A 24,986-nucleotide genomic window follows, 5' to 3' on the forward strand; every position below is an offset into this window, starting at 1 on the left:
AAAACGTGTGTTTTCACTCTCTACGCAACCCAACAAAAATGGTTCTAATCGTTCAGCAGCAGTGCCGTATTGAACATGTTCCAGCCCTGTGCGTCCCGCTGCTCCCCGACCGGCAGTGGGAGGGATAGAACGAAGGAATCTTCACTGCGCTCGGAACTGTAAAATACTGGACATTGGTAGGGAGCGAACGTTTCGGCCGCTCCCATTGCAACACTGCCGGCACGTCGCACGGGACGGAAGGCGACCGGTGGCATCGGGCACGTCATCTCCAGTATATCCGGCACGGCCAGTGTTTGCTTTTCCCAGTCCCAGCTCCCGTTTTCCAGCAGCAAACCCCACGCAATGAAGCCATCCTGAATCGCAATACGTTCCAGCGGTTTGTTCGTGTTAAAGATCGTCACATCCCAGCGGAGATCTTCGAACGGAACACGGTACACTTGTGCATGATGCTAAAAAACAGAGCAAGAGTGAGTGTTTTGCGGGGCGCAAAAACCAATCCCCAAAATAAACAACCTTCGAATGTTTGCGTGACAATGCGTGCAAGTCCCTAAAAAAATAAGCGTTGACTTACCTGTAGCACCCCGTTCAGGAAGCGCCTTGGATCGTTAAAGCGCCCAAGCACAATCTCAGCCGGAAGCTGGCCCGTTTCGGTCCAGCGGCGCAGGTAGCGCACCCGCTCCCGGAGCTGCAGCATCCAATCGGCAAGCGATAACCGAATGGTTCGTACGCACGGGCGCGTTTCCTGTGCGCCACCCTCAGCCCACCGTTTCGGGACCGTGTTCTGTTGGAGGGCGGCAAGCAGCACGCTCCAGCGACCGCTCGATTCGTCCAGCAGCTCGTTCGTTGCACCCGTCAGCATCCGGACCAGACAGTCACAGTCCGATTTGGTGCGGCCAAGGATGGCATTGTAGGTGCGCACCTCGGCCAGCAGGGCCTCGCACACGGGCGTACTGTTTGCACCGGCACCCACAATGCGAAGCGCGTTCTCGTAGTCCAGGTAAACAGGAAGTGACGATAAGAGGTCCGAGACTGTTTGCTTCGTCTGCGTTTTGCCGGCGCGATGTGGTGAGAATGGAATGGAATGGAAAGAAAGACAGAGGAAAGAATTGAAAGTCGGACACGGAGTTTGTTTAAGAGGGAGGGAGGGAAGAAAAACTATAACGAAAACTAAACGAAAACGTAGCGTGAGTTCATCCTCCTCGTCTTTGTGCAACTGTACAACTTTTTTCGATACAATCTTTTTCTGTGTACTTTGTGCTGATGAAGGCAGGGTTAGGCAATCGTTTTAGATACAGAGACTCTCATAGTTTATTTTTAAAAGGAATTTTGAATGATGGTAATCCCGAAATTAGTCTCACAATTTATATGTTCAAATCTGCAAATTATTTACTGTTTATAATACTTTTGTTCGGATTTTTTTCATTATTTTTTACCGAATCTTACCGAAATTTCAGAAACAGGCTATAAATCATGGAAACAATTCAAAAATAGTAGAAACGATAAATACATCGTGAGACGAGCTTGAAAATATTCGTGAAAACATCCAATAATCCATGGTAAACGCTGTATCTAGTTGATGTCAATTAGACTATACTCTATACTATTTTGAATATTAAACTTAAGTTATTAAGGCCGGGTGACATTGTCCGTACTCGCTAGTGTAATTTAGATTTTCACTAGCGCATCTGGCGGCGGCTGGTGGAAGCTGTTTTTGGTCATCGAGGGAATGATCGTGCCGGATCTCAAAATAAAGTAATTTTCCCATCGTTTTTTGTCATGAAAATGTATGCAATACGTGCAGGACATACGCATCTACCTTTTTCAAAACTTTTCTCGTTAGAATTAAGTAAAAAACATGAAAAAATTACATATTTTCTGAAGCGGCTTCAAAATATTTGGAAAAATGCTTCGGTCCCCTGCCGCCAGGTGCGCTAGTGAAAATCAAAATTACATCTTCGAGTATGATCAATGTAGCCCGGCCTTTATGCTTTAAGTTAACCCGTACAATCCTAACAAATATAAGTTGAATTATAAAATATTTTAATGTAACGAAAGTTATGGAACAATAATGTCACAAATAAAAATTCGTTACAATTGCTTGCCGACCCCTGCGACTCAGCGCAAATAAAGGACCATAAAATCACGCCCGGGAATCCCAAGGTTCTTCCCCACACAAATGCTTTGCTTTACCAACATGAAAGTGTACTTACGCGCTCATGATCCTGTCCAACGTGAGGTGGCTGGTGCTGCTGCTGTTGCTGCTGCTGTGATGGGTCCTGTCCCACTCTGGTTAGCATCTGCAGCATGTAGTCGGAGCGTGATTTCAAATATTTAATGTTTGCGTTCTCGTGCTGGCCAAAGACATCGATGCCGTCGCGGTCGGGCAGCTGGGTGGCGATGAACTCCGCGTACGTCTGGTACAGTCCGTCCCTCGGCAACCGGAACCATCCGCGCCCGAGCGACGTTGCTGCGGTAGCGGCGGCAGTCGTCAACGTCGGCGTTAAGAGTTGCGGCTGGAGCAGTTCCTCTGCGTAGATCTCGTAGATGCGCCGGTCCCAGCACGATGCGATTTGTGCTAATTGAAATCAATTGAACAAATTTCGATTCACTTTCAGATGTTTGCTCTGGTCTCGTCCGCTCTCTTTCTCCATCTCTCTGCCCAATCGCTCTATTTCTATTCTCTTTCCCATGCTCGAAGAAGTGTAATTTGCAACTGTCTACAACTCTCAACCATGACATTGACCATCGGGACCAGAGCAGGCCTGTGAGAGGCTGTACTCCCGGGACACTCATCGCTTTGACGGAGGTCTTTGTCGAAATATGTCTTTCGATCGTTCATCTGTGCTCAATTGTTTTGAATGGCCTGGCGATTTACGATCCACTGGTGGGAAGCGGCATCGAGAAACTGGCTTTGTCTAATAATAAAATCATCATAACCCTAACCTTCCGCAGTCAATCGTTTAGAGACGATGGACGAGACACACGCACTCGAGCGCACGAATCAAAGCATCAAAAGCCAAAAATCGTCCTCCGGAGATTGAGACAGACAGCCATATCTCGATTGAGTGTGCGGTCGGCATCTTTTTGATGTGGTGTGATCATTCATAAAGAGGCGGTGAAGTGATGATATTGAAGTTTTGGAGATATTGGACCCACCAACAGTGGGTAAAGCTCCTGCAGAGTTGGCAGGGTCACATGATGTCAACTTATGTTGATGGAAGAATAAACCCTTTCTAAACTGACCTTCTGTAGGCCAGCTGTTGTAATTAGCATTGATTTTAAGGCTTTGTTGAGGGAGGTCAAGTACACGGGAAATGTAAACAATATCAAACTAAGCGCACTAAACGTATAATTTATAAGGAGTGGTCGTAAATGCTACATCACAAAAGACAAATAGCTATACGACGTAATTGCACTTCCTGTTCAAACACACTTAAGATAGTTAGCTGCAATTAGAAATTATCATCGATGACCCCATAAAAGACTTTCATCGCCATAACCTCCGGAAATGAAAAAAAAAACATCCGACATCATCAAAATACCCACCGGAACTGTGCAAAAAAGCATCCTACATCATCCGTAACAAGATATAACGGGTTGACCTTTTTTGATCTCCCATTTTAACCTCGCCTGACCCAACAGTGCAATTATAGACATTCCTTTCCCGAGTCGCAAATTAACCTTCCCAGCACCGAGTTTTGCTTAAATATTCTTTAACCCAACCCTCATCGGAGCCCAACCCAGCGCTCAGCACCACCGACTGCCATCCTGGCTGGACTTTCACTTACCACCGTAGCAGAGCTCCAGGGCGGCACCCTTTAAAAACTGCCAGGGCGTCGCATCGTGCTCTTGCTGCTCGTCCTCCAAATCCAAACCATGAAAATTGTCCTCCATGCTAACATCACCGTTCCCATCGCCACGACCACCCTGGCGGCCGCGCTGAAGCCTTGGATCGACCGCTTTCTTCACGAGCAGCTTCTCCAGCCCGTACGCAAGCAAACTTTCCGCAAGCTGGAAAGCAACAAAAAAAATGGCAAGAAAGAAAGAATTAAATCACGGAAGGCAATATGCATCGCCGGCCCGTTCTACGCCCCAAAACACCTACGCAAAAATCATTGTTGACAAAATGGTACGGTTCGAGCCAGCCGAGCTGCTGAAAGTTGTTCCGTTCGAGCAGCAGCCCGTGCAGGAACGCCATCGCAAACAACAGACGCTTGTAGTGTGCCTCGGTGGAGGAGCTTTTGGTGGTGCTTTGCTTCATCGCCGCCGTGGCCTGTTTGAACCGTGCCTCTCCGATCTCGTCGTACAGATTGCCCATATGATGCTTGATGCCCTGTGCGATTGGGGCGGGGGAAGAAGCAGCAGAAGAAAGAGCAATGAGCAAATTCCAAACCTCGCCCTTGATTGACAGTTTTGCCATTCCTTTCGGCGACGATTTTCCCAATACTACCTACCTTCGGCTCTTCGTATGCTAATTTGATGCAGTTTTGCAGCACCGACAGTGGCAGCGCCTCGTGCGGCTTGGAGCTGAGCCAAAGGCGGAACTTGGAGTTGGGATTGGTGCGCTTCAGGAACGCCATCACGTGGGGCAGTTGCTTCAGGAACGTTTCCGCCAGCTGACAATCGCTTACGTACAGCCAAGACTCGTCGCTAACGCATCGCTGCAGCAGCCCAACGAACGCCTCCATCCGGTCCTCCGTGATGGCCAACGTTTCGAAACACTTCCTGCCAGCGTCCTGTGACGAGACCGCACCGTTCACTTTCCTTGCCAGCCGTTCGAGCTTTGCCAGCGGATTGGAGCTGCCCCGCACGAGCAGCAGTATCAGACTGTGGGCGGAAGACTCCTGGAATGCGTCCTCCAGCGTGCCCACCGGGACGCTGACGTACTTCAGGCCCAGCGTGTCTCGGGTGAAATCGTTCATGCAGCTTTCGATGCGATCCAGCCGCAAGCTACGCACGATAAGATACTTTTGGAACTTTTTCAAATTTATCTCCCAATTGCCGGGCAGGGGTGACACTTCCGGCAGTGATGACAGGTACCACTGTTTCCAGTCTTCTGGCAGCTCGGCGAATGATTCCACTATGCCGTGAAAGCCGGGCAGTCGGTCCAGGTCGGTCAGCTGATCCCAGTGCAGATCGGACAGCCAGCTGCGACACGGATTTTCCATCTGCTCCTGGCGATCAATTTTGCCTGCTCCGTATACCAGAAAGCGAAACTCTCTTGGACTGAGCGCTTCATCGGCAAAGAGTAACCGAACGCACAGGTAGAACGCAAACAGCTTTCGATCATTTTCGAACAATCCGCGAGACACAATGCTGCAGAAATGGAAAAGTTATCCAAGTTTCAAACTTCAACACCAACCGCTCAAGTTACACGTTCATTACCGAAACACGTTGAATGTGTGATAATCATCGATTCGTCGCTTTCGCTCCGCAACCTGCTGTACGCGCCCACTTTTCTCCAGGGACAGCGAAAACAGTGCCTGATACCACTCCAGCGAGTAGCGATACAGTGGATTAAATAGCTGCAGATCGCCAAGGACGAGAAAGAGCAGCGCGGAACGGGCCGCACAGGATCGATAGACTTCGCGGGACGTTTCGATCTCGATGCGGGTCTGTTCCGCCTGCTGCAGCCCACTCGAGACGGTTTCGAATGTCGCGCGCGAACTTTGCAGCACCTGATACAGCTCTTCGTCCTCGAGCAATGGTACCTTGCTTTCGTTCAAGATGCGTAGTATCTGTTCCTCCAGATCGACGAGCGTTTGCTTGTTTTGAAGAATCGTTTGCTGGAGCAGTTCTTTTCGCTCTTCAAGGGAGGGATTTTCGCTTTGTACTAGCAGACCTGTGAATAAAAAGCAACAAATAAGCAGTGAATGCTCAAGTGCCTCGATGGTCTAATAGACTTGCCGCCAGCTACAACACCACGGACCGGGGATCGAACCCCGTTGTAACGCATTCTCTTACCGAGCATTTTCATCTCCAGCCCTTCCGCTCCCAGCACGAAGCTCAGCTGATTGACACGCTTTACCAAAGCTCCCGACATCCGCACCGACTCCTGCCCTACCAGATACAATGGATGTGCCGCTTCGTCACCCTTCTTTTGAGCCTTCTCACGGCACGTTCCACATGTCGCCGTCACCGTGTCTCGCAGCGTGAACAACTCATCCAGCTGGCTCACATTCCTTCGGTTCACATTTTCCACCATCAGTGGCGTGTGCTGCTCGAATGTTTCCACCAGCGTCGATTCACAGATTTCATCATCGAAATCAACCAACTGAACGTGCCCCGCCAGCTCCGCCAGCAGCCACTTCTGGGCCTCCTCCTGCGGATCAACGATCAACGCGACGCGCGTACTTTTCATCAAAATGGTTGCATTTTCCGCCGAAAAATCATCCGGCGGCAGCCCATTTTCGTGCCACCGGATCAGCACGCCGGGATCGTAAAAGAAAGATCGCAGCGAAAAGCGCTGGGTGAAGGGCATTTCCGTCGTCTCGAGATCAATCAACCATTGGGATAGGAAGCTGGCACGTGTTTCAATGTTTACAGGACCTAGATAGGTGAGAAAGCCAGCGGCTAGCAGTGTGTCACCGATCAGTCTTGCGTAGCTGCCCTCCAGCTCGTTCTTGGTCGCAAGCCAGCGGGTCCGTTCGCCGGCCAGATTGTCCACCAGGTTGCGAGCCCGCTCCAGCTTCAGTGCCATCTGGCGGGCGGTCTCTTCGAGCTGCAACTTTTCCGCAATCTTGGCCTCGTACTCCGCCCGCAACTGGGCCAACTTTTCCGCCAGCTCGATCAGCTTGCGTTCGGCCGCCGCGAGTTCGTTTTGCTTCTCCAGCAGCGACGCGTTGGCTTCCTCCATTTTGCGTATCTTTGGTCCAACGAATCTAGCGAAAAAGATCATCTTTTAACGCTCACAATTTTCGTTAGTTAAGCGCGTTCACTTACTTGTAAACCTTGCCATAGTTGTCGATCGCCCGCACCCACAGCATCAGCGATTTGGCCGCCTTCGAAACGGTACCGACCTTGTCCGGTTCCAGGTCGGGGTTTTTCACGTACCCGCTGATCGTTTTGAGCGTCCGCTCGGCGATGTTGTTCCGATCGAAGCCCTTCAGCGTGTCGAGGAACTTTTGCTCCCCGAGCTGCCGCTTCGACTCCGCCCAGGTCGGCTCCTTGCCGAGCAGTATCATCACCGCCTCCATCACCAGCTCCACCTTCGTCGGCGGCCGGCTGTACGATTTGATCTCGTTCATGTCCTTCTTGTTGAGCGAATCGAGGGCCGCGACGGCCGCATTCAGCGCCGGCATGGCGCGCTGCAAATCGGCCCCCGCCACCTCCGCCAGCTGCTTGCACACAATCTCTTCCGCTCCGATCTTGACGCGCTTGACCGACACCTCCTCCGTCTGCTCGTCCGCTTCCCGCGTTTGCTGCTCGATCTGCTCGAGAAACTCGTCCAGCTGCACCTGGAACAGGGCTATCTCGCGCTGCCGCTCCTCCAGCTCGGCCGACAGATTGGCCACCTTTACCGTCGCGTCCTCGATCCGCTCGATGCCGACGCGGAACTTCCGATGCAGGGCCTGCAGTTCGAGCCGCTTCTCACGCAACACTCTGCAAAAACGCAACAAAATTCGTAAAATAAAGGAAGTTCAAATTGTTAATCTCGCCCAAAAAAAGTAACCCAAACATGGACTGACCTTTGGAATGTATCGAGCAGCTCGAAATACCAGCTGCAGGGTGCAATTATATTTCGCTTAGCGGCAGTCGCCAATGTCGCCTCCACCTGGACGGCGTAATGTATGCGAAACAATAAATCATGCGTCGCAATCTGAAGCCGCTCCTCGGTGCTCTGCACCAAGCTTTCTCTCCGGCGGGCCTGGAAAGAAAGACGCATTGTGTAAACACGGGTTGAATAATTTTGCCTGCTTAACAAAAAACGGACCCGGGCCAACGACGGGGACCCCATACGGGAGATAATAACTCAATTCAAGATGCTAAGGTCGGTCTCCCCGTGATGACAACCCGTACTCGTATCTATCTGGTAGCGATCAGCCAAACTACAACTCAACTACATTCTACCAAAGAGCCCCACCGCCCGGGTTTTGTTGTACACAGCAACATGCGAAGCAGCTTCTTGATATCGTGTCCCTCCTATTCCCCAAACCATGCGCTGTCAACATGAGTTTGTTTGCTTAATTAGTCGTCCTCTTCGTCGGTGGCACAATCTTTTTTTTTCTCTCTCTCTGTTGCCATTTTTTGCCTTCTTCTCGCAACTCTCGTGTCTCGCATGTAAAGAAGACACACAAAAAATGCATTTGCATAACTCCTCACAGGGCCAAGAATGCTTCCCTGGAAGGAGGTTCCCATTGATGTTACGTTTCGTTTGATCAGCCTCAAATGCAGCATCACTCAGAAGCGCATTTTTGCACGTCCCGTCCGCCCGAAGATGATGACGACGAAACACACAAGACGAAACAAAACAAAAAAGAAAAAAGAGATGCTGTAAGGGAAGATGAAAAAAAACAACAGTGGAACCCTTTACCTTCTTGACCGTACCATCCGCGCCCTGGATGGGCACATCGAGCGGTACGTTCCTGAGCAGGTACTTCTTGGAAATCTCCAGCAGTGACGCCTCCGGCCAGTCGTGCATGCAGTCCACGGCTAGCTCGCGCGCCAACGACGGGTACCGCTGGAGAACGATTCTAACAAGCCCACCGCCGAGTGTGCATAAAACGAGAAGAAACAATGGGCAATGAAAGTGAAATGTTGTTGCACGATTGCGCTACTGTACGCTGGTTACAAGGTCAAGACCGGATGTAACAACAAACACACACACACACACACACACACCTAAAAGCGCCCACTTCCAAGGGTAAGCACAGGACAAGGTGTAAATTAGCGCGTACTTTCCGCCAGTCCGGCATGTTTGCCGTGTCTTCCGTACCTTCGCCCGTCTTATTTTGGCTTGCATTTAGTTGCCCGACGGGACTGTTTTCGCAAAAAAGCACGCCCAGCTCTTCACCGCCCATTATGCCGCCGAGCAGCTCCATCAGCCGTTCGTTCGGTTCCGCCTCTACAATGTCGTCGAGATTGACCAGCGCCAGCACACAACCCTGCCGCTGCTGCTGCTGCTGCTGTACGCCCAGACACACTTGGAACAGGTTCAAAAATTCGCTCTCAACCGTTTCCGGCCCATCCCGTGCCGTTACGCTCATCCGATGGTACGTGATCGGCCTGTGCACTGCGAGCCGGGCTGCGAGCTGGCAAACCACCGTCCGACCGCCACCGGGAAGTCCCATCAGCATCGAGCCGATGCGCCCGAGCCGCACATTGCGCAGCACTTTCGTCGCGTGTTCTATGGCTTCCCGGTGGATGAGGAGGTTTTTCGTGGAATCGTCCGAAACTTCAGCCCAGCGCTCATCGGTTCGAAGTCTAACCAAACGGAGGAGGTAAGAAGAGAAATGCATTTAATGTAATTCTTTCTCTTCCCCTGCCACTCCACCCTTCTAAACCCTTTTCAAAGCTCAAATTACATCAATTGATTAATATCCCGCACGTCCTCGTACGGATTCGCGGTTGGAGTTTCGGTCCGCGCCAGCAGATCGGTGAAGATTGGGCTCTGATTGTTCGGGCAGAGGCCGTGCAGCGTTACCTCGTAGTGGCCCGACACGGTTTCGTTCAGCAGCTCGTAGTACCGTCTGTGATCCGTCCGCTCCAGCCGGTCCCACGTTTCCCGGTAGCACTCGTGTATCCACAGCCGCAGCAGCGTCGCCTTCTCCGCGAGATAAGCGTCCCGGGAAACGGCATCGCCGAGACAATGGCACACCGCCCGCACTATAGAGGCGATTGTCTCGAGCGAAAACTGGTAGCGCAGCCGGGCCGGCGTGGGCGGAAGTCGTCGCGTGAGGCGCCCGACAAAGTCTACCGTCGCTGGCGCCAGCAGCCTGAGCACGGCAGCGCCTGGCTGTTGCTGTTGCGCCGGCACGGTGGTCCGTATCATGTCGGTGAAGATTTGCCCGAGCTGCTCGTCGCCCGCCGGTGTCATGATCAGGAGATGACATTTGTTGAGCAAACTTTGCATGACGTGTTGGGTTGGCGTGTGACAACGGTGCAGCCGCATGGCGAGCACCGTTTGACACTGCTCGATGCGCATCGAGGTGCTGCCGCCCGGTTCGTGCCATTCGCCCGTATCGCAAAAGCCACGCATAAACTCATCCACCGCGTACGGGTTTGAGGCGGTCGTGTGCAGATCGTCGAAAAAGCAGACCATTTGTTTGCGGTCTGCCGGATAGAAGCGAGCTTTCATGACTTTTAGTGCGTGGCAGCGCAGTCGATTGCGTAGCTGGCGTATTGTGGTGCGTTGCGTTAGAACGATCCGCATAGAGGACCAGTGTGCGGGGTCGAGTTCGGTTAAAATGGCTTTTACCAGGGCGGACTTTCCAACGGACGTTTCGCTTGCGAGCAGCACGGGTGCTCCATTCCGCATCAATGCACGCACGAGAAATTCATGCGCGATCGTGTGAGCACTTTGGAAAAGGAAAGGAAGAAGAAATAAAGAGAACATTTCATTTGGGGTGTCACTTCCGCAACACTCGTTAACAATCTCCTGTGGGATAGGCAAGTTTGACATACCTCCGATAAATGCACTCCCCTACTGCACCGTTAACAGACAGCTCGGCCGGCAGCTTTGTCTCCCACGGTCGCCACGCGCCCTCCGGAAGGTCAACGTAGAACTGGTAAACGTTCCCCTTCAACGGATAGCCCGCCTCGGGATGCTGCTCGCGCAGAAACAGATCATATTTACCCCGGCTACCATCAGCATCATCCAGCGAGCCGGCGATGGACCAAACGGCACAGAAAAAGAACACCTTCCCCAGCGCTTCCGACCACCGCTCGAGCCGCTCCTCGCCCGTCTGCGGGCGGAATATTTTGCTCGTATCGAATGGTGCAAGCAAACTATCACACAGCTGACAGAATGTACGCACCACCGCCACGTCGCCGATGTTCGCCACCGTCCGACACTCGGACCGGCGGAAGGAGAGCAGCCCCGCCATATACTTCTCCACCAGTGTCTGCAATCGCTGGCGCAGCATCAGCTCGCCCTTCTGCTCCAGCCAAACGTGCACCAGCGCGGGCCAGCAGAGATCGTCGGCACTGAGGTGCACGAGGGCGAAATGTGACACCAACGAGGGCGTTACGCTATCGAGCGGCCCGACGCACTCGACGATCACTTTCACGCCACGGTCAGGGCTTTCCGACGCCGCACTAATCGGGGTAAAATCGCAGCCCATATAGTGCCCGGGCCGGAGTGCCAGCTGGGCGACGCAATCGAACCATTCGCCGCACGGCACGGCATCGAATATCAAACACTTTCCACCAGCGGTGCACTCTTCCGAGCCGGGCGGCGGATGCAGGCACGCCCCGATGACGCTGTCCAGCCAGCCGCGATCGAATGCGGCCGGGTGGGAGGAATGGCGGAGAGTAGCCGGGTGGATGCGGGTCGGTTCGTAGGCGGGCTTCAATATGCCAAGGGCGATACCGATGCAGGCACTTTTGCCCGTACCGGCCGCTCCCGTCACCACTATCGGGCGTCCGTCGGCGAGAAGGGCCTGATGGAGCAGCAGTACCTTGTCAATCATACCGTCTGAAAGCTGTAAATGTTAAAGCAGATGAGATTTGTTGGCTGTGGTTATCAGATTTACTGCTAATTACCTTGAAATGCATTGCTTTTGCCTGATTTTGCACAACCTCTTTCAGCTCATCTTCGTTGCTTTGTGTTGGTGGATCGAATGCACCGAAAACAAGCACCAAATTACGATGGCAGTTCCGCATTTCCACCTCAGAAAAATAACCCTGGAAAGTGTTCTGCAAGCGGATAATTGTACTCTCCATTATTTTCCCTTTAAAATGTTTACACTCCTTCCACTACTCACGCAGAACGCAGCCAGAAACGCTCGCTTCTCCTCGATCCAGTCACGCACTGACAGCTCATCCGGTTTGTTTACATCCGCCGCTGACGTTTGTTGCACAAGCCGCCCGGCCTCGACGACATGTTTTAGTTGCCGCAGTGAAAACATCCCTCCCTCGGCAAAGTGCGGACTGGATAGTTTCATTTGCCGGAGAAATAGTTCGAAAAGTTTCGCAATTCGTGCACTGTGATCGTAACCGGCCAGCCACAGCCACGATTCCAACACTTTCGACCGATCGACGGAGGTTATGTGTACCGGGCGGAACAGTGTTCGGTCCAGCTCTTGTGGCGCCATTTTGCGACCGGGACCGGAACTGGTGAGTGCAAACAGCCGAAAGCGACTGGATCGTTCTTCCCAGCTTAACTTTCGCTTTGCCGTAGTCGATTTTCGCACGGCCGTGGCCGTTTCCCGTGCGTTGTCAGCGATTTGGGTTACGATGGTGCTTGGCAAGCGCTCGAAGCACCGCAACAGCAACCATCCTCCGACCATTTTCACGCCACGCAACATGCGCATCATGTCCTCCGGGGTGGAGCTCGTATCGCACTCCAGTGTCAGCAGAAACACACCGACCGAGTGGGCCAAACTCTCCAGCAGCACTTGCCGGCCGCAGCATCCACCGGAAGTGCCGAGCAGGAGGGGAATTTGGCGTAATTTTAGCGCACACACCGTGGCCATTCGGGCCCGCTCGCTTACTGGTGTGAGCAGCATCGGTTCGGTGGAGCGTTTGCATTCGTACCCGTAGGCAAAGCGGGTGTCAACCAGCTGGATCACGCATTTTCGACCCGGCGGATGGCAGTGCGAGTGCAGCTGGCATACCCACTCGAACGTTTCCAGCCCGTGGAGCTCCTTCCGGCGGCACAGCCGTTCAATCAGATCTCTTGCGTTTAGCTCGAGAATTAACAGATCGTACAGCTTCTTGCACTGCCAGCGTTCGCTGCACGTGCGTGCCGAAGCCGTCAGTTCTTGAAGTAGCTGAGGGAAGCAGACAAGGCACATGCAGTAAGTATTTAACAACGACGATCGTGAAATTTATATCCCATGATGCTAAAACACATCAAACGACGTTGCAGGTTGAAAACCGACTGCAGGACACCACCGCTACATACCTTTGTGTGTAGCGCGCGCAACATTTTCAACGGTTTCTTGCTGCCGAGCAGACTGCACTGCACCAAGGCATTTCTGGTATGCAGCGTTTGCTGCAGCTCGACACTCTTCAGGCACAGCTGCAGCGGCCAGCTGCGCAGCCAGCCCGTCTCGACCCGCTTGAAGTAGCTCCTCCGTAGGGCGGTGTGGCAGCTCCACAATAAATCACGCATCGCATCGCGAATGTGACATTCGAGCTGGTTCATGAGCTCAGCCACACCATCCGGCCCGGGCCGTGCATCGGGCAGCGGGGACGATCCAACGAACGGGACGTACTCGTCATCCCCGGTGTACACTCCCACCACGCCCGGCGGGACCACCTTGCCCCGATCGAGCAGCTGAAACCGGGCTACATTTTCGTACAGCAGCGGCAACGCTTGCTCCAGCTGGGCGTACTTGAGCGGCGCAGCGATCAGCCCGATCAGCTGCCGGTCGGAGAGCAGGTAAAAGCGCGGGAAAACGGCACGCTGCTCGCGTAACACCTCACCCAGCGTGTCCGCCTGCTGATTGAGCCGCTTGCGGACGGACTCCAGCTCGGCAATAAATTCTTGTCCCACCGGGCACACGTCCTCCACCAGCCGGGCCGTAGAGAGGTAGCGCATCAGTTCACACCACTGCGCAAAGGCGGCGCGAAACCCATCGTTGAACGCGTCCAGCTTCGAGCCGGGCGCTGTGCCGCGGCTGATCCGGTGCAGCTCGTGCAGCGTTCGACACTCGGCCACCATGCGCACGACGATCTCGAGCATCTCGTCCAGCAGGCCGACCGTGTGCTCCCAGTAATCGATCAGCGACTGGTACGGATGGCGATGGGGCGATCGGCGCAAGCGATTTATGATCCCGACGTTGTCCGCCAGCGTTCGGAAGTGGGTGGCCGGGTTGCGCAGTTCCAGAAAGCCACCACCGTCCGCTGGCTGCCGGATGGTGAATTCAATTGCGCGGACACGCAACGCAACCGCTTCGAGGTCGAGCTCTACCTCGTGCTCTTTGCGGGCGGCGTAGCACAGGTCCAGGAGCGGTTCCTCGTAGCTGTACAGTGCCAGCGCGGTCATCGTCTGGAAGCTGCACTGTACGCCCGGTAGCTCTGGGGCATCTTCGCTACAAACACATCGCAATTTGATCACATGGAGGGCGCGGGTGAGTTTCTTTGATTTGCTCCAATTCGCAACCGAATGTACTTACCACATCGCAATTTCCTTCACCTTCTGCCAGTGGCGGTCCTGCATGAAGGAGGCGCGCATCGTGCACACGATCGTAACCGTCGTGCAGAAGTGGGCGATTTCTGCTCCCACCCGGTGGAACACATCGAACTCTTCTTGGCTGATGGGACCGTCCGCTAGCAGTGCGTACGCTTGTCGAAAGTGGCCCGACAGCATGTGCAGATCGATCTCGTCCGCGGTGCTATAGGTTTCGGCCATGATACGATCCCGCTCGATACGCCACTCCTTCACCAGCATCCACACCTGGCGCAGATTTTCTAGTTTTGAGCGAATTTCTTGTAGAGCCTAACGATGAGGTAAGTGTTTAGCATTTAAACAGCGTAGTTATTTGTTTATTAATGAGTTAGTATTTAGATAGAATCCTATCTATGCCTCTTCATAACGATAAATACGACTCATTCGGATCTCAGCCATTAATATGTAAGAACACTTTTTTTTACTTATTTTATCGATTCGTAAGAATCTTTTTATACTTTCTTTCACTGTTTCCATCGACACTAAATTGGAATATGGCGTGACTGTTGTCAAGCCTTTAGTTGTACGTGTGAATTACTGTCTACGATGACCCATTTGTCTATAAAGACATGAGCAAATCATCATTCAAGTAAGAACAAAGTGCAACTACGTGCAAAGAATTAAAACTAAATTTAGATCACGGGTTTCATCTTGTCGGTAGACGTATTCTTGGTAAATGGCTAACTACACAGCCGCTTTAGCTTAACGAGACACAAGTCTAAACATCGTTACAGTACGATTTAAGCAGCGTTGTTGTTCGCCATTTAGCAAGTGTAACTAATATTAACCGTCTGAATCATTAGCAACGGCATTCCCGATTGAATCGGAACAAAATGTTAGCCAGCTGATGTTGTAGAGAGCATTTCCCATCCACTTCACACCAACCAATGCCAAAGGTTGTGTGTGTGTATGTACCCATTCGACTGCACTTTACCCCAGAGAACAATGCCAAGCTGCAAAAGGGTCATGGTTGGCAGGGGAAGCAAAAGAGGAATAAAATAATGACCATAGCATAGAACTTACGGGCAACCGCACATAATCGACACCGAGCAACCGCATCCGCTCCTCGATCTCGCGCTCGCGGCGTTCTAACTCTTCCAATTGCATCATTAAACGGTCAATTGCTTCGAACGCTTCGTCCGGAGTCCTACGGGAATGGCAATAGAAATAAAAAAACGAAGCTTACCCATCACACACACACACACAACAGGCGCAGCGCAGCGACATAACAAAGAAAAGTTTTTCTTCCCAATCCCCAACCCGTTTGACTACGGCCGGCATGTGCCTGGTTCCAACGCGAAACCATTAGACACGCTGCTCTGCCATGGAAGGGGTCATAAACCAACCCCCCCCCCCCCTGTACTATTGCAGCGGTTCGTCATTTTGTCCGACCCTCGCCCTGCCCACACGCTTACGAGTCCTCCGCGGTGGGCATCTCTTCGCGCAGCATCTTGAGCATCTCCAGTGCATCCACCTTGAGCGCGTCGGCCGCCCCGGTCATCGACAGCTTGAACTGATCCTGGTAGTTTTCGATCTGCTCCCGGATCGCCTTCAGATCGGCCCGGTACTGGGCCCAGATCTGGTCGATGTTGTGGCGCAGCGCGTACGCTTCCGGCAGCAGATCGGCGACGTACTTTTCCAGCACCACAAAGTACTTGAGGATGATGGCGATTTCCTGCTCCTTGGCGGGCAGCTCGTCGTAGCAAACTTGGTACCGCTCCTCCAGCCGCTTCAGCTCGTACACTTCCAGCGGCTCGTGGCGAAGCTCTTCTACATTTTGCTGCAAAATTTTGTTGAAATCTGTGCACGAGAAACGAACCTTTGCAATTAGTTCAGGAAGTTTTCACTTGGGGATTTTGGGGCATACTTACCGATGATTTTGCCATACGCGATGCACTTCAGATACTCGATGTAGTTCGTCTGCCACTCGGCAATGTGACCGGTGAGGGCGTACTTCAGCTTCAGCGCATCAATCTCCACGCTGCGGCACACCACAAAATCGCCCTGCGTCGAGAGCTGATTTTGCAGCTCCTCAAACTTTTCAATGTTCTTCTGGAACGCTTCCGACGTCATGGCCGTCAGCTTGAAGCGCTCAATGAACGCCGCCTTGTCGACGCACCAGAACGGCCGAAACACGTTCCACTTGGACTGGTAGGTGCGCAGCAGCCGCACCGTGTCGTTGATCGTTTCATCGATCGAACGCGCGATCTGCAGGTACTCCGAATGTTCCAGCAGCTGCAGGTAGAAGCTACGCTCTCCACTGTCCAGCTGGTAGCGCCGGGCCATGCTCGGTACCGGGCGAATCGTCAGACAAACTTCCTCCACCAGGCGGCGCAGCGTCTGCTCGACCGCTTCCACCGACGGTTCATAAACGGCGCCCTCCCGCTTCAACAGTATCTCTATCATCAGTATCGGACTGGCATGGACGTTCTCGATTGCCGTCTGAACACCACGCAGCGTGTTGAGTGTGCATGTGAAGATGGCCGCCCGCAGCAGCTTGTCAATTTTGTGCAAGTACTGCTCCCAAATGCTGCCCATCTTGCGTATGTTTGACCCGAGACTGTCGTACACGTTAAATATGTGCTGGCTCACCTCCGTCAGCACTTCGAGCAGCTCTGTAAAAACAGTCTTCTTCTGCTCGGCCACACCGGCCATTAGCTGTGCCACGCTGACCGGATGTTGCTGCTGCTCGAACCGAACGAAAATCATTGCGTAGATTCGTTCTACGAGCGATACGATTTTGTGATTCTCGCGCTTGTACAGCTCGATCAGTTCGAGCAGCTCGCGCACATTCACCACGTACCCCTCGATGAACTCACTCAAATCTTCCTCCCAGGTAAGCTTACTGCGCATTGGCTCCAACTTCCGCTCCGTCTGCTGTATCATGGGCTTAAAGAACAACCGCTCCTTGTCCGAGATAGACGAAACAACCCCATTGAAGTACAGCACCAACCGCAGCACGTTGTCAAACGTGAGCCGCGTGTTTTCATGCTTCTCCAGGTCCAGGCTCATCGGGATGTTCACGCCGAGCGTTTTGAAGTAGTACGCCTCATCGAACAGCACCAACAGCCGACGTTCGATGTTCACCTCGAACAGACCCGGCCGGAGATTGCTTCTACAGATAAGATTGCGATGATACCAGGACGCCATCTCGGTGGTGATCGATTTGCTCCAAGACTCGCTAAAACCTTTCAGAGCCGCCTTCACCTGCTTCTCGCACGCTTCGTACAGTGCCAGCACCTCCTCCTGCTGGGGATGCTCCGGAAAGAAGCGACAGTTTACAATAAGTGTGCGCAAATGTGTCAGATGATCAAATCGCATCTTCAGCACGGCATAGCGACCAGCGTGCGGTGGCAGCAGCGCAGGATACTCCGCTATACCGGACGAAATGTACTTCGACAGCTGCATGATCTCCTCATTCAGCATGCCCCACACTTCGCCAATTTTGCGCATGAAGCTTTCGCGAATGTTTTCCCGCTTGTAAAAGTTCAGCAGCGTTACGAGCACGTTCAACTTTTCCTCCAAATTCTCCGACATCAGGAACACGTTCGACAGCAAGTTTTCTATAATGTCGTCCAGGCTTTTGAGCATCTCCCGGAACTCGCCCACGTACCGGTACCAGTCTTTGTTGTTAATGTCCAGTATCGTGCTGCCGACCGACTCGATCGTCTCCAGAGCATTGTGAAAGATACGCTCCACCTGCTCACAGCGTCGCTCAAACTCGTCCGCATTGTTGCAAAAGAAGCGATACGAGGTATAGGACGTACTGTCCGCATACTTGCCGAAGATGAGCATCGCGTCACAGATCTCCAAGATATCGTGCAGACGTTGCAAAAATGCATTGATTCGATTGAAGATGGCGGCGTAATCCAGGTTCCACGTGAACTCATCCTTGAAGTGCTCCAACATCTATGGAGAAAGGAAGTTTAATTTAAAAACTTATTCTTGGACTGAGATTCACTTCTTTATGCTTACCTCCTCGTAAATGATTTTGTAGGATTCGCAACATTCAATCTTCATGCGACACACCTCAATACCATACCGTGGTGCTCCCGAAAGAATACGCTCGATGTCAATGCCTCGCATACAGCAGGCTACGATTTCGTTGCTAAGGTACAGAAACAGTTTCGTAATGCTTTCGTCCCTGTTGAGATGGCTCGATTCTTGCCCAATGAAGCGAATAATATGCATCACGTAGATCATCTGCGAACAAAAGTCGTCCCCCGTCTCCAGCGTCCCAATGGCAAAGCAAGGATCGACCAACAGCTTCAGAAAGGGAATGTTCGACTCGGCGATTTCAATTTCCTTATCCAAATCCTCCAGCACGTCCTTGAGATGCTTTATGTAGAGCGATTGAGCGAGCTCGAGAATGCGAACGATGTGCTGCACATTGGGGCCCTTGAATTGAAGTCGTAAGGCTGACAGCACCTCATCTGTGGGTCGGATTAATTGTAAAACCCAATGGCATCTCTCTAACTTACTCATACTTACGTCTATAAAGCCAAAAGCTGTACTCATCCGATGGGCACACGAGATCGTCCGGCACGAAATGCTGCGTATCGCTCAGCGTAGCCCTAATTTGTCCCGTCCAGTCAATCACTACCGCTTCGAGCCGCTTGATTGTCGAACGATTCAGCACTACCTCCTGCACCTCCATATCGCAACCCTCGCGTGGCACGTACAGCAGCGTAATACCCGACAGCTTGTAGTGCAGCTCGGTAAGGTACGTCATGAACGCGTTAAACCCATTGATGATGTTTGCCTTTACGTTTTCCGACCAATCCGCGTTCGACAGTATCATCGGCCCATACACCTGCTCCAGTATCACCAGCAGCGAGCCCTCGATGTCACCGTGGAGCGTCCCGAACATGATGTCATCGTGGAACCGCTCCAGCACATTGAACAGTTGATCCTGCTCGCGCATAAAGTACATCAAATCGTTGATGGGACAGAGCGGGAACGCTAACGATGCGGACAACCGATTGCCGTCGTAAAAGATAAACAGCAGCGGATTGTTCACGTCCGTCAGCCACAGTTTGATCGTTTCGGACACCTCCTCGTTAAAGTCCTGGTCGTCGTAGTCGAACAGAATAATCATGCCGCGGATGAAGCCCACCAACGTTTCAAGATCCTCGTCGGAATATGCGGGTTTGTCGATTTCTTCCACCGCTTCGACCACTTCTTCTACTACCTTCTTTCCTGTAGGTTTTTGGGAGAGGAGCATGAATAAAGTTATTAATAAAGAACCAGAATTCAGAGCTACAGCTGGTTCACCTTACCTTCATCGCTGGAGTCAGTAAGACTCGAAATTTCACTCATATCACCTTCGTGTTCGGTAGTCATTTCTCTTGTAAATGCTTCCTTTTTCACCGGCAGTTGCTGATTGAATGAAGACCTGCTAGACAATTCTCAGTGAAAACCTGACCGTCCTGTTTGTAGCTACAACAAACCTTTCCCTGGATACCATCCGTTATATTGGTTGCCAGGCGAAGCCAGGCAGTTGTTTACTTCCGCATCCAAGCAACCTCGCTAGTCGAGCTTCTTCGCTCCACCTGTTGCGTGCTGTATTTGTGATATTTATTCAACCGGAAAAACATGGTTCCCAATCGTAGTATTTACTATCTAACAGTCGTCGTACACGTTGTGCTTGTGCTCGTTGCCCTTTCGAAGGTAGTGCTGCAGGAAAACCTTCGCTCGCAACTACTGGAGCAGTACGATGGCATGCTGGTTAGTGGTGGTGCAACTGCTACAAAGCAGCTCTGGTTACTGGGCCTACGTTTGCTGCAGCTTGTCGACGTGCAGGCCGTACTGCTGCACGGCTCCTCCATCCTACTATCGAACCGGTTCTTTCACGATCCCTACAGCCGTCATCTGAACGGAATGTCCCACCTGTGGAGCGTGCTAACGTGCTGCTGTATGCTCACCAACCTCCTCGCAATGCTGTTGTTCTTTCGTTTCATCAGTATCACCTACAGTACGGTGCAGGATTCACTGTACGGTGGGCTGGAGATGTATCAGTTTGACAGTGTTTGGAGTGATTTTTGGAACAACCTGCAAACCCACTCTCAGTGCTGCGGCGTGCGAAACCACACCGACTGGACGGGAATGTTGTGGGAAACGCCGGAAAAGGAAGATCAATTTAGAAGGTAATGAAATGGCGGTGACAAGCTGTGATAGTGTGGTTAATTAATTGCAATTTTCTGCCAAGGCTACTGCTGCCAGACGGAGGCCAGACTCCCGCGATAGTTCCAATTAGCTGCTGCCGGAAGCAACATCATCACTGTACGGGCGCGCAGCGTATCAATCTCGGCGTAACGGAGCTATTACGAACCGCCGCCCTAGATGGCACGAGCATCATCAATCATACGGGCTGTTTCGCTTCGGTGCAGAATAGTCTGGCAAGCACTGTACGGTTGATCAGTACGCTGGATGTGATTCTTTGCTCGATGCAGGTCAGTGGGTTCAAGTGCAAGAGAAGTTCTACCATTGCTGCTTAATATTATTCTTTATTTTCTTTCAGTTTGGTACAATATTTTTGATGAGAATTTTATTCATTGCTAATCGAAACTTTCAATCGAATTCGGCGATATAATTAGATTCGTGTGCCTCAGTAATCATTCAAACAATTTCCTCTGCTCAGGATTAGGAACCTTTTCCTTGGTCCACTCATCGAGCAGCTGGATCTGCTCGGGTGTCAGTTCCTTTTTCCAGCCTTCTGCTTCACCTTTTCGAATAAATTGCTCCCCTTTCTTCGTTGGATCTCGGCTTTTATAGTTGACAGTTGGATTGTCACGCATCGACTTAAAGGAAAGGTGCTGGTACAGCAGTTCCAGCTCCGGCTTGCTGTACGCTTTGCCGAAAAACTCACACACCTTCCTCACAACCGATGGCAGATAGTGTTTCATCTCTTCGAACGAAAGGTATAGGATGTTATCGCAATCTTGTAGCTCATGGTACTCGATCACGTGCGCATGGTACGGTGAGTAAAACTGATGCTCACGAACAAACGATCGCAGAAAGGTATCCATCGAGCCACGGTAATGGATGCCCTGTGAGTGAAAGAAGTACGAAACGGCCACCGACTTTGGGTTGCGCCGAATGTGTATGGTTTTGGGTTTGACTTCCCAGTAGCGCTTCGGCAGCATGGACACGGGAAGATGCGTCTTGATGAAGCGAGGACGTGGCGTATTTTTTGCACGCTCAAATGAACTCGTATCAGTGGGATGTATTAAACTAACACTGAAAAACCAGAAAAATAGAAAGATTTATATTAGGATCTTCTGCAAGAGATACCACATTAGATACGGTGCTTAGTAAAAGATCTTGCTTACTCCAGAAAAGGGAAGCGGATTTGTAAAGATTCTGCTCGCGCTGCTTCAAAGTTAAGATCGTTACAGATCAGCCAAACCATCTCTTGAGTCCATGTCGTTCCACTCTTCGGATAGGAAATGACCCACACATCATCTGGGTACACTTCCGCTTCAAGGAGTTCCTGCTCGTACTGCTTAAACCTAAAACACATATTGTACATTATTATAGGGATAAAGACTCTTTCAATTGTAGATTCTTACAGAGTTGTGTAGCAGTGAGCCTGTGGCGTCCAGTTGGGAATCTTAATCGGCACATGACTGTACTGTTTCGCACGCACCATGATGTAGTCATCCTCTCCCGTTTGTCCCTTGTTCTCCACGAACAGTGGATCCGTTATTTCCGTATATTCAAACGACATGCTGCTTCCGAAGCGTCCAGAGCACAACTGCCAACTATTGCAGCAATCGAGTGTGTTCATATTTATCTATATTCAGCTTTTGTAACATGATTTACTACCGGTACGGAGATATTGCACCCAGTGCCAGTGGTTTTTTTTTTTGCTAAGAACACAAACACTCTGATGTATACGAACTGTAATATATTGAGACAAACCTCTTCCTGTTATCGCATTTCCTCACGTGGCAAGGCTGCAGTACTGTTCCACACGCTGCACAGATGCACTGCAATCCTTATCGAAGAGAGAGAGAGAGAGAGAGAGAAAGAGGGGGCAATTGCTGGTGAAATGGTCTGTTATCTTGCTGCTTTCGATGATCGTCATTATCAGACGAGCTATCTTTTACACATGCACGCACACATCCGTTTGCTCATCTGGCTTTTACAGCGAAACGGTGTAGGTTCATGACCTACAGTAACAAACGGAAGGTTGCTGTGCCGTGATCATTTCCGTTGTATTGCATGATAATTCTTCATATGGATCATTTCAAACCAGCTCGAACGTTCTTGACCTGCGGCAAGAGTGGTTGTTGTGTACTGTTTCGGCTTGGCTCCATCGGCAGCTGTTTGGTTTGTATGCAGCAAAACAGTTATCAGTTACCGTGCCGATGCCTATAAAGTGTTCTCGATCCTTACGAGTTTTGAACCCAAGACGAGTATGTTGTAATGACAATAACACACACCGCGTCTAGCGCTATCGTCTGACACTTCATTATTCTGGGCTTAATTGCAGACGATCCCATGCCGTATTGCCAACTCAAGTGGGCGTGACATGCATTATCTAACATTGCATATGATTTAACAGGGATCTCGGTGGAATTGGGTCGTCTGATACCATACAAGTAACATCACGGGCCCACCAGGCTCTGGCCTTGGCGAACTTCATTTGCTGCACATTGGTAAGATCGACGATCACGTTAAGTTCATCATTATAGCGACTCGTTGCCTATTCATCGATTCTTAAAAACCCAAAATTTTACTTGACATCTTCATAAAACCTTCTTCAGTAATACATTCTAATTGTGTTGGCGATTCTGAAAAGAATACAAATCACACCCGACCTTGTAGGGACGGTCAGGCTTAGCCTTGCTTTATTTCTCTTTTTTATTGCCTATCAGATTTATCCTCCTTATGCAAGCAGTTATTCAAACAATTTCCTGTGCTCTGGATTTGGCACTCTTTCCTTTGTCCACTCGTCAAGCATATGGATCTGCTCGGGTGTCAGCTCCTTCTTCCAGCCGTCCGCTTCACCTTTCCGCATAAACGGTTCCCCTTTGGTTGGGCCTTTTGGATTTTCAAAATTGACAGCTGGATTGTCACGCATCGACTTGAAGGAAACATGCTGGTACAGCAGTTCCAGCTCCGCTTTGCTATAAGACTTCCCAAAAAACTGACAAACCTTCCTCACAACTGATGGCAGATAGCGCTTCATCTCTTCAAATGAGACATGGAGTATGTTGTCACAATCTCGCAGCTCATGGTACTCGATCACATGCGCATGGTACGGTGAGTAAAACTGATGCTCACGAACAAACGATCGCAGAAAGGTATCCATCGAACCACGGTAATGGATGCCCTGCGAGTGATAAAAGTACGAAACGGCCACTGACTTTGGGTTGCGTCGGATGTGTATGGTTTTGGGTTTGACTTCCCAGTAGCGCTTCGGCAGCATCGATACTGGAAGGTGCGATTTGATGAAGCGAGGACGGGGCATATCTTTCACATCCTTGAACGAGAAGTGTAAAGCAGCAGATTGTAAACCAATTCTGGGAAAGAGAGAAAGGTAAAGAAGCAGTGTTAGTAAGGGTTGCCCCATTATCACACAATACTGTGTAAATGTGTGTCTTACTCCAGAAAAGGGAAGCGAGCGCTAATTTTTTTCGCTCGGGCTGCTTCAAAGTTAAGATCGTTGCAGATCAACCAAGCCATCTCCTGGATCCAGGTTGTTCCACTCTTCGGATAGGATAGGACCCACACATCATCTGGATACACTTCCGCTTCGAGTAGCTCCTTCTCGTGCCGCTTAAACCTTAAAACACATAGCACACACACACGCGGGTATATTATTGAAATAATAGAGCCTTTTTTGCGGTGTTGTGTACTTACTCCGTAGTAAAGCAATGAGCTTGGGGCACCCAGTTCGGAATCTTGATTGGTACGTCCTTGTACTGTTTCGCACGCACCATGATGTAGTTCTCCTCTCCAGTTTGCTCCTTGTTCTCCACGTACAGTGGATCCGTTATTTCGATGTATTCAAACGACATGCTGCTTCGTTCACTTCTCAACCAAAACTACTCACCCATTCGGGCATCTGTGTTCATTTTTATCTAAGCAGAGCATTTGGCACGGCGAAGAGATTATTATGTGTGTGTGTGTGTGTGTGTGTGTGTTGGATGTCTCCAATTATAATTAGGAGACCGTTTGCTTGTTATCACGCTTTTTTACCACAAAAAGATCGTACTATCAACGGTTCTGCACGGTCAATGGACCTCTTTCGGAAAGAGAATTGACCGATAAAATGGTGTGTTATCTTACGGATTTGGTTGTGGAGTATCATTGGACGAGTCCAAACTTCTAAACACACACCCGTGTTCCCATGGTTGTGGTTGAACCGTTTTGGGTTAATAGGCTAACCTTGACCTGTCGCAAGAGTGGTTACCTCCAAGACAATATCTTGCTTTTATTTTATGCGTTAATATTCTATAGCTCGAAGATTCTATAGCTGAAGGCCGGGGGACACTATACGTACTAGCTAGTGTAATTTAGATTTTCACTAGCGCATCTGGCGGCGGCTGGTGGAAGCTTTTTTTGGTCGTCGGGGGAATGGTCGTGCCGGATCTCAAAACTAATTAGTTTTTTTTTACCTTTTTTGATGCAAAAATGGCTG

The 24,986-nt window shown here is 50.9% G+C and overlaps 4 protein-coding genes across 4 annotated transcripts; 1 reads left to right on the plus strand and 3 right to left on the minus strand.

The window, feature by feature from the left end:
• Positions 1-5: 5 nt before the first annotated feature.
• LOC120899709 (dynein heavy chain 2, axonemal-like) lies at positions 6-19,893 on the minus strand. Its single transcript, XM_040305833.1, has 24 exons — positions 19,615-19,893; positions 18,827-19,534; positions 18,311-18,768; positions 16,207-18,244; positions 15,751-16,135; positions 15,359-15,482; positions 14,283-14,605; positions 13,067-14,198; positions 11,925-12,932; positions 11,704-11,856; positions 10,624-11,642; positions 9,525-10,517; positions 8,842-9,423; positions 8,534-8,693; positions 7,689-7,867; positions 6,943-7,602; positions 5,965-6,881; positions 5,386-5,842; positions 4,455-5,316; positions 4,106-4,333; positions 3,789-4,011; positions 2,211-2,575; positions 572-1,042; positions 6-449 (listed from the first exon to the last, which is right to left on the minus strand). The coding sequence occupies exons 1-24, from the start codon at positions 19,676-19,678 to the stop codon at positions 45-47; spliced, it is 13,914 nt and encodes a 4,637-aa protein (XP_040161767.1). The 5' UTR covers positions 19,679-19,893; the 3' UTR covers positions 6-44.
• On the plus strand, positions 19,884-20,946 carry LOC120904095. Its single transcript, XM_040313853.1, has 3 exons — positions 19,884-20,481; positions 20,544-20,787; positions 20,856-20,946. The coding sequence occupies exons 1-3, from the start codon at positions 19,931-19,933 to the stop codon at positions 20,925-20,927; spliced, it is 867 nt and encodes a 288-aa protein (XP_040169787.1). The 5' UTR covers positions 19,884-19,930; the 3' UTR covers positions 20,928-20,946.
• LOC120904092 (sulfotransferase 1A3-like) lies at positions 20,822-22,116 on the minus strand. The gene is made up of 3 exons (XM_040313850.1): positions 21,907-22,116; positions 21,667-21,846; positions 20,822-21,574 (listed from the first exon to the last, which is right to left on the minus strand). The coding sequence occupies exons 1-3, from the start codon at positions 22,062-22,064 to the stop codon at positions 20,950-20,952; spliced, it is 963 nt and encodes a 320-aa protein (XP_040169784.1). The 5' UTR covers positions 22,065-22,116; the 3' UTR covers positions 20,822-20,949.
• A 1,006-nt stretch (positions 22,117-23,122) lies between these two features.
• LOC120904093 (luciferin sulfotransferase-like) lies at positions 23,123-24,701 on the minus strand. Its single transcript, XM_040313851.1, has 4 exons — positions 24,545-24,701; positions 24,206-24,426; positions 23,949-24,128; positions 23,123-23,865 (listed from the first exon to the last, which is right to left on the minus strand). The coding sequence occupies exons 2-4, from the start codon at positions 24,361-24,363 to the stop codon at positions 23,241-23,243; spliced, it is 963 nt and encodes a 320-aa protein (XP_040169785.1). The 5' UTR covers positions 24,364-24,426; positions 24,545-24,701; the 3' UTR covers positions 23,123-23,240.
• Positions 24,702-24,986: the final 285 nt, after the last annotated feature.

The sequence above is a fragment of the Anopheles arabiensis genome, chromosome 3 (assembly GCF_016920715.1).
Source record: "Anopheles arabiensis isolate DONGOLA chromosome 3, AaraD3, whole genome shotgun sequence".
Classification (NCBI taxonomy): Eukaryota; Metazoa; Arthropoda; class Insecta; order Diptera; family Culicidae; genus Anopheles; species Anopheles arabiensis.

Bases quoted from the DNA above. Each gene is read 5' to 3' on its own strand.
- LOC120899709 (XM_040305833.1), bottom strand. From the start codon at position 19,678: ATGACTACCGAACACGAAGGTGATATGAGTGAAATTTCGAGTCTTACT. The intron at 19,535-19,614 runs GTAAGGTGAACC...AAAAACCTACAG, and splicing joins TACTGACTCCAGCGATGAAG to GAAAGAAGGTAGTAGAAGAA. The intron at 14,606-15,358 runs GTAAGTTCTATG...CCTCATCGTTAG, and splicing joins TCGATTATGTGCGGTTGCCC to GCTCTACAAGAAATTCGCTC.
- LOC120904095 (XM_040313853.1), top strand. From the start codon at position 19,931: ATGGTTCCCAATCGTAGTATTTACTATCTAACAGTCGTCGTACACGTT. The intron at 20,482-20,543 runs GTAATGAAATGG...TTTTCTGCCAAG, and splicing joins AAGGAAGATCAATTTAGAAG to GCTACTGCTGCCAGACGGAG. The intron at 20,788-20,855 runs GTCAGTGGGTTC...ATTTTCTTTCAG, and splicing joins TGATTCTTTGCTCGATGCAG to TTTGGTACAATATTTTTGAT.
- LOC120904092 (XM_040313850.1), bottom strand. From the start codon at position 22,064: ATGTCGTTTGAATATACGGAAATAACGGATCCACTGTTCGTGGAGAAC. The intron at 21,847-21,906 runs GTAAGAATCTAC...TATGTGTTTTAG, and splicing joins GCTCACTGCTACACAACTCT to GTTTAAGCAGTACGAGCAGG. The intron at 21,575-21,666 runs GTAAGCAAGATC...CTGGTTTTTCAG, and splicing joins ATCCGCTTCCCTTTTCTGGA to TGTTAGTTTAATACATCCCA.
- LOC120904093 (XM_040313851.1), bottom strand. From the start codon at position 24,363: ATGTCGTTTGAATACATCGAAATAACGGATCCACTGTACGTGGAGAAC. The intron at 24,129-24,205 runs GTAAGTACACAA...ATGTGTTTTAAG, and splicing joins GCTCATTGCTTTACTACGGA to GTTTAAGCGGCACGAGAAGG. The intron at 23,866-23,948 runs GTAAGACACACA...TCTCTTTCCCAG, and splicing joins GCTCGCTTCCCTTTTCTGGA to AATTGGTTTACAATCTGCTG.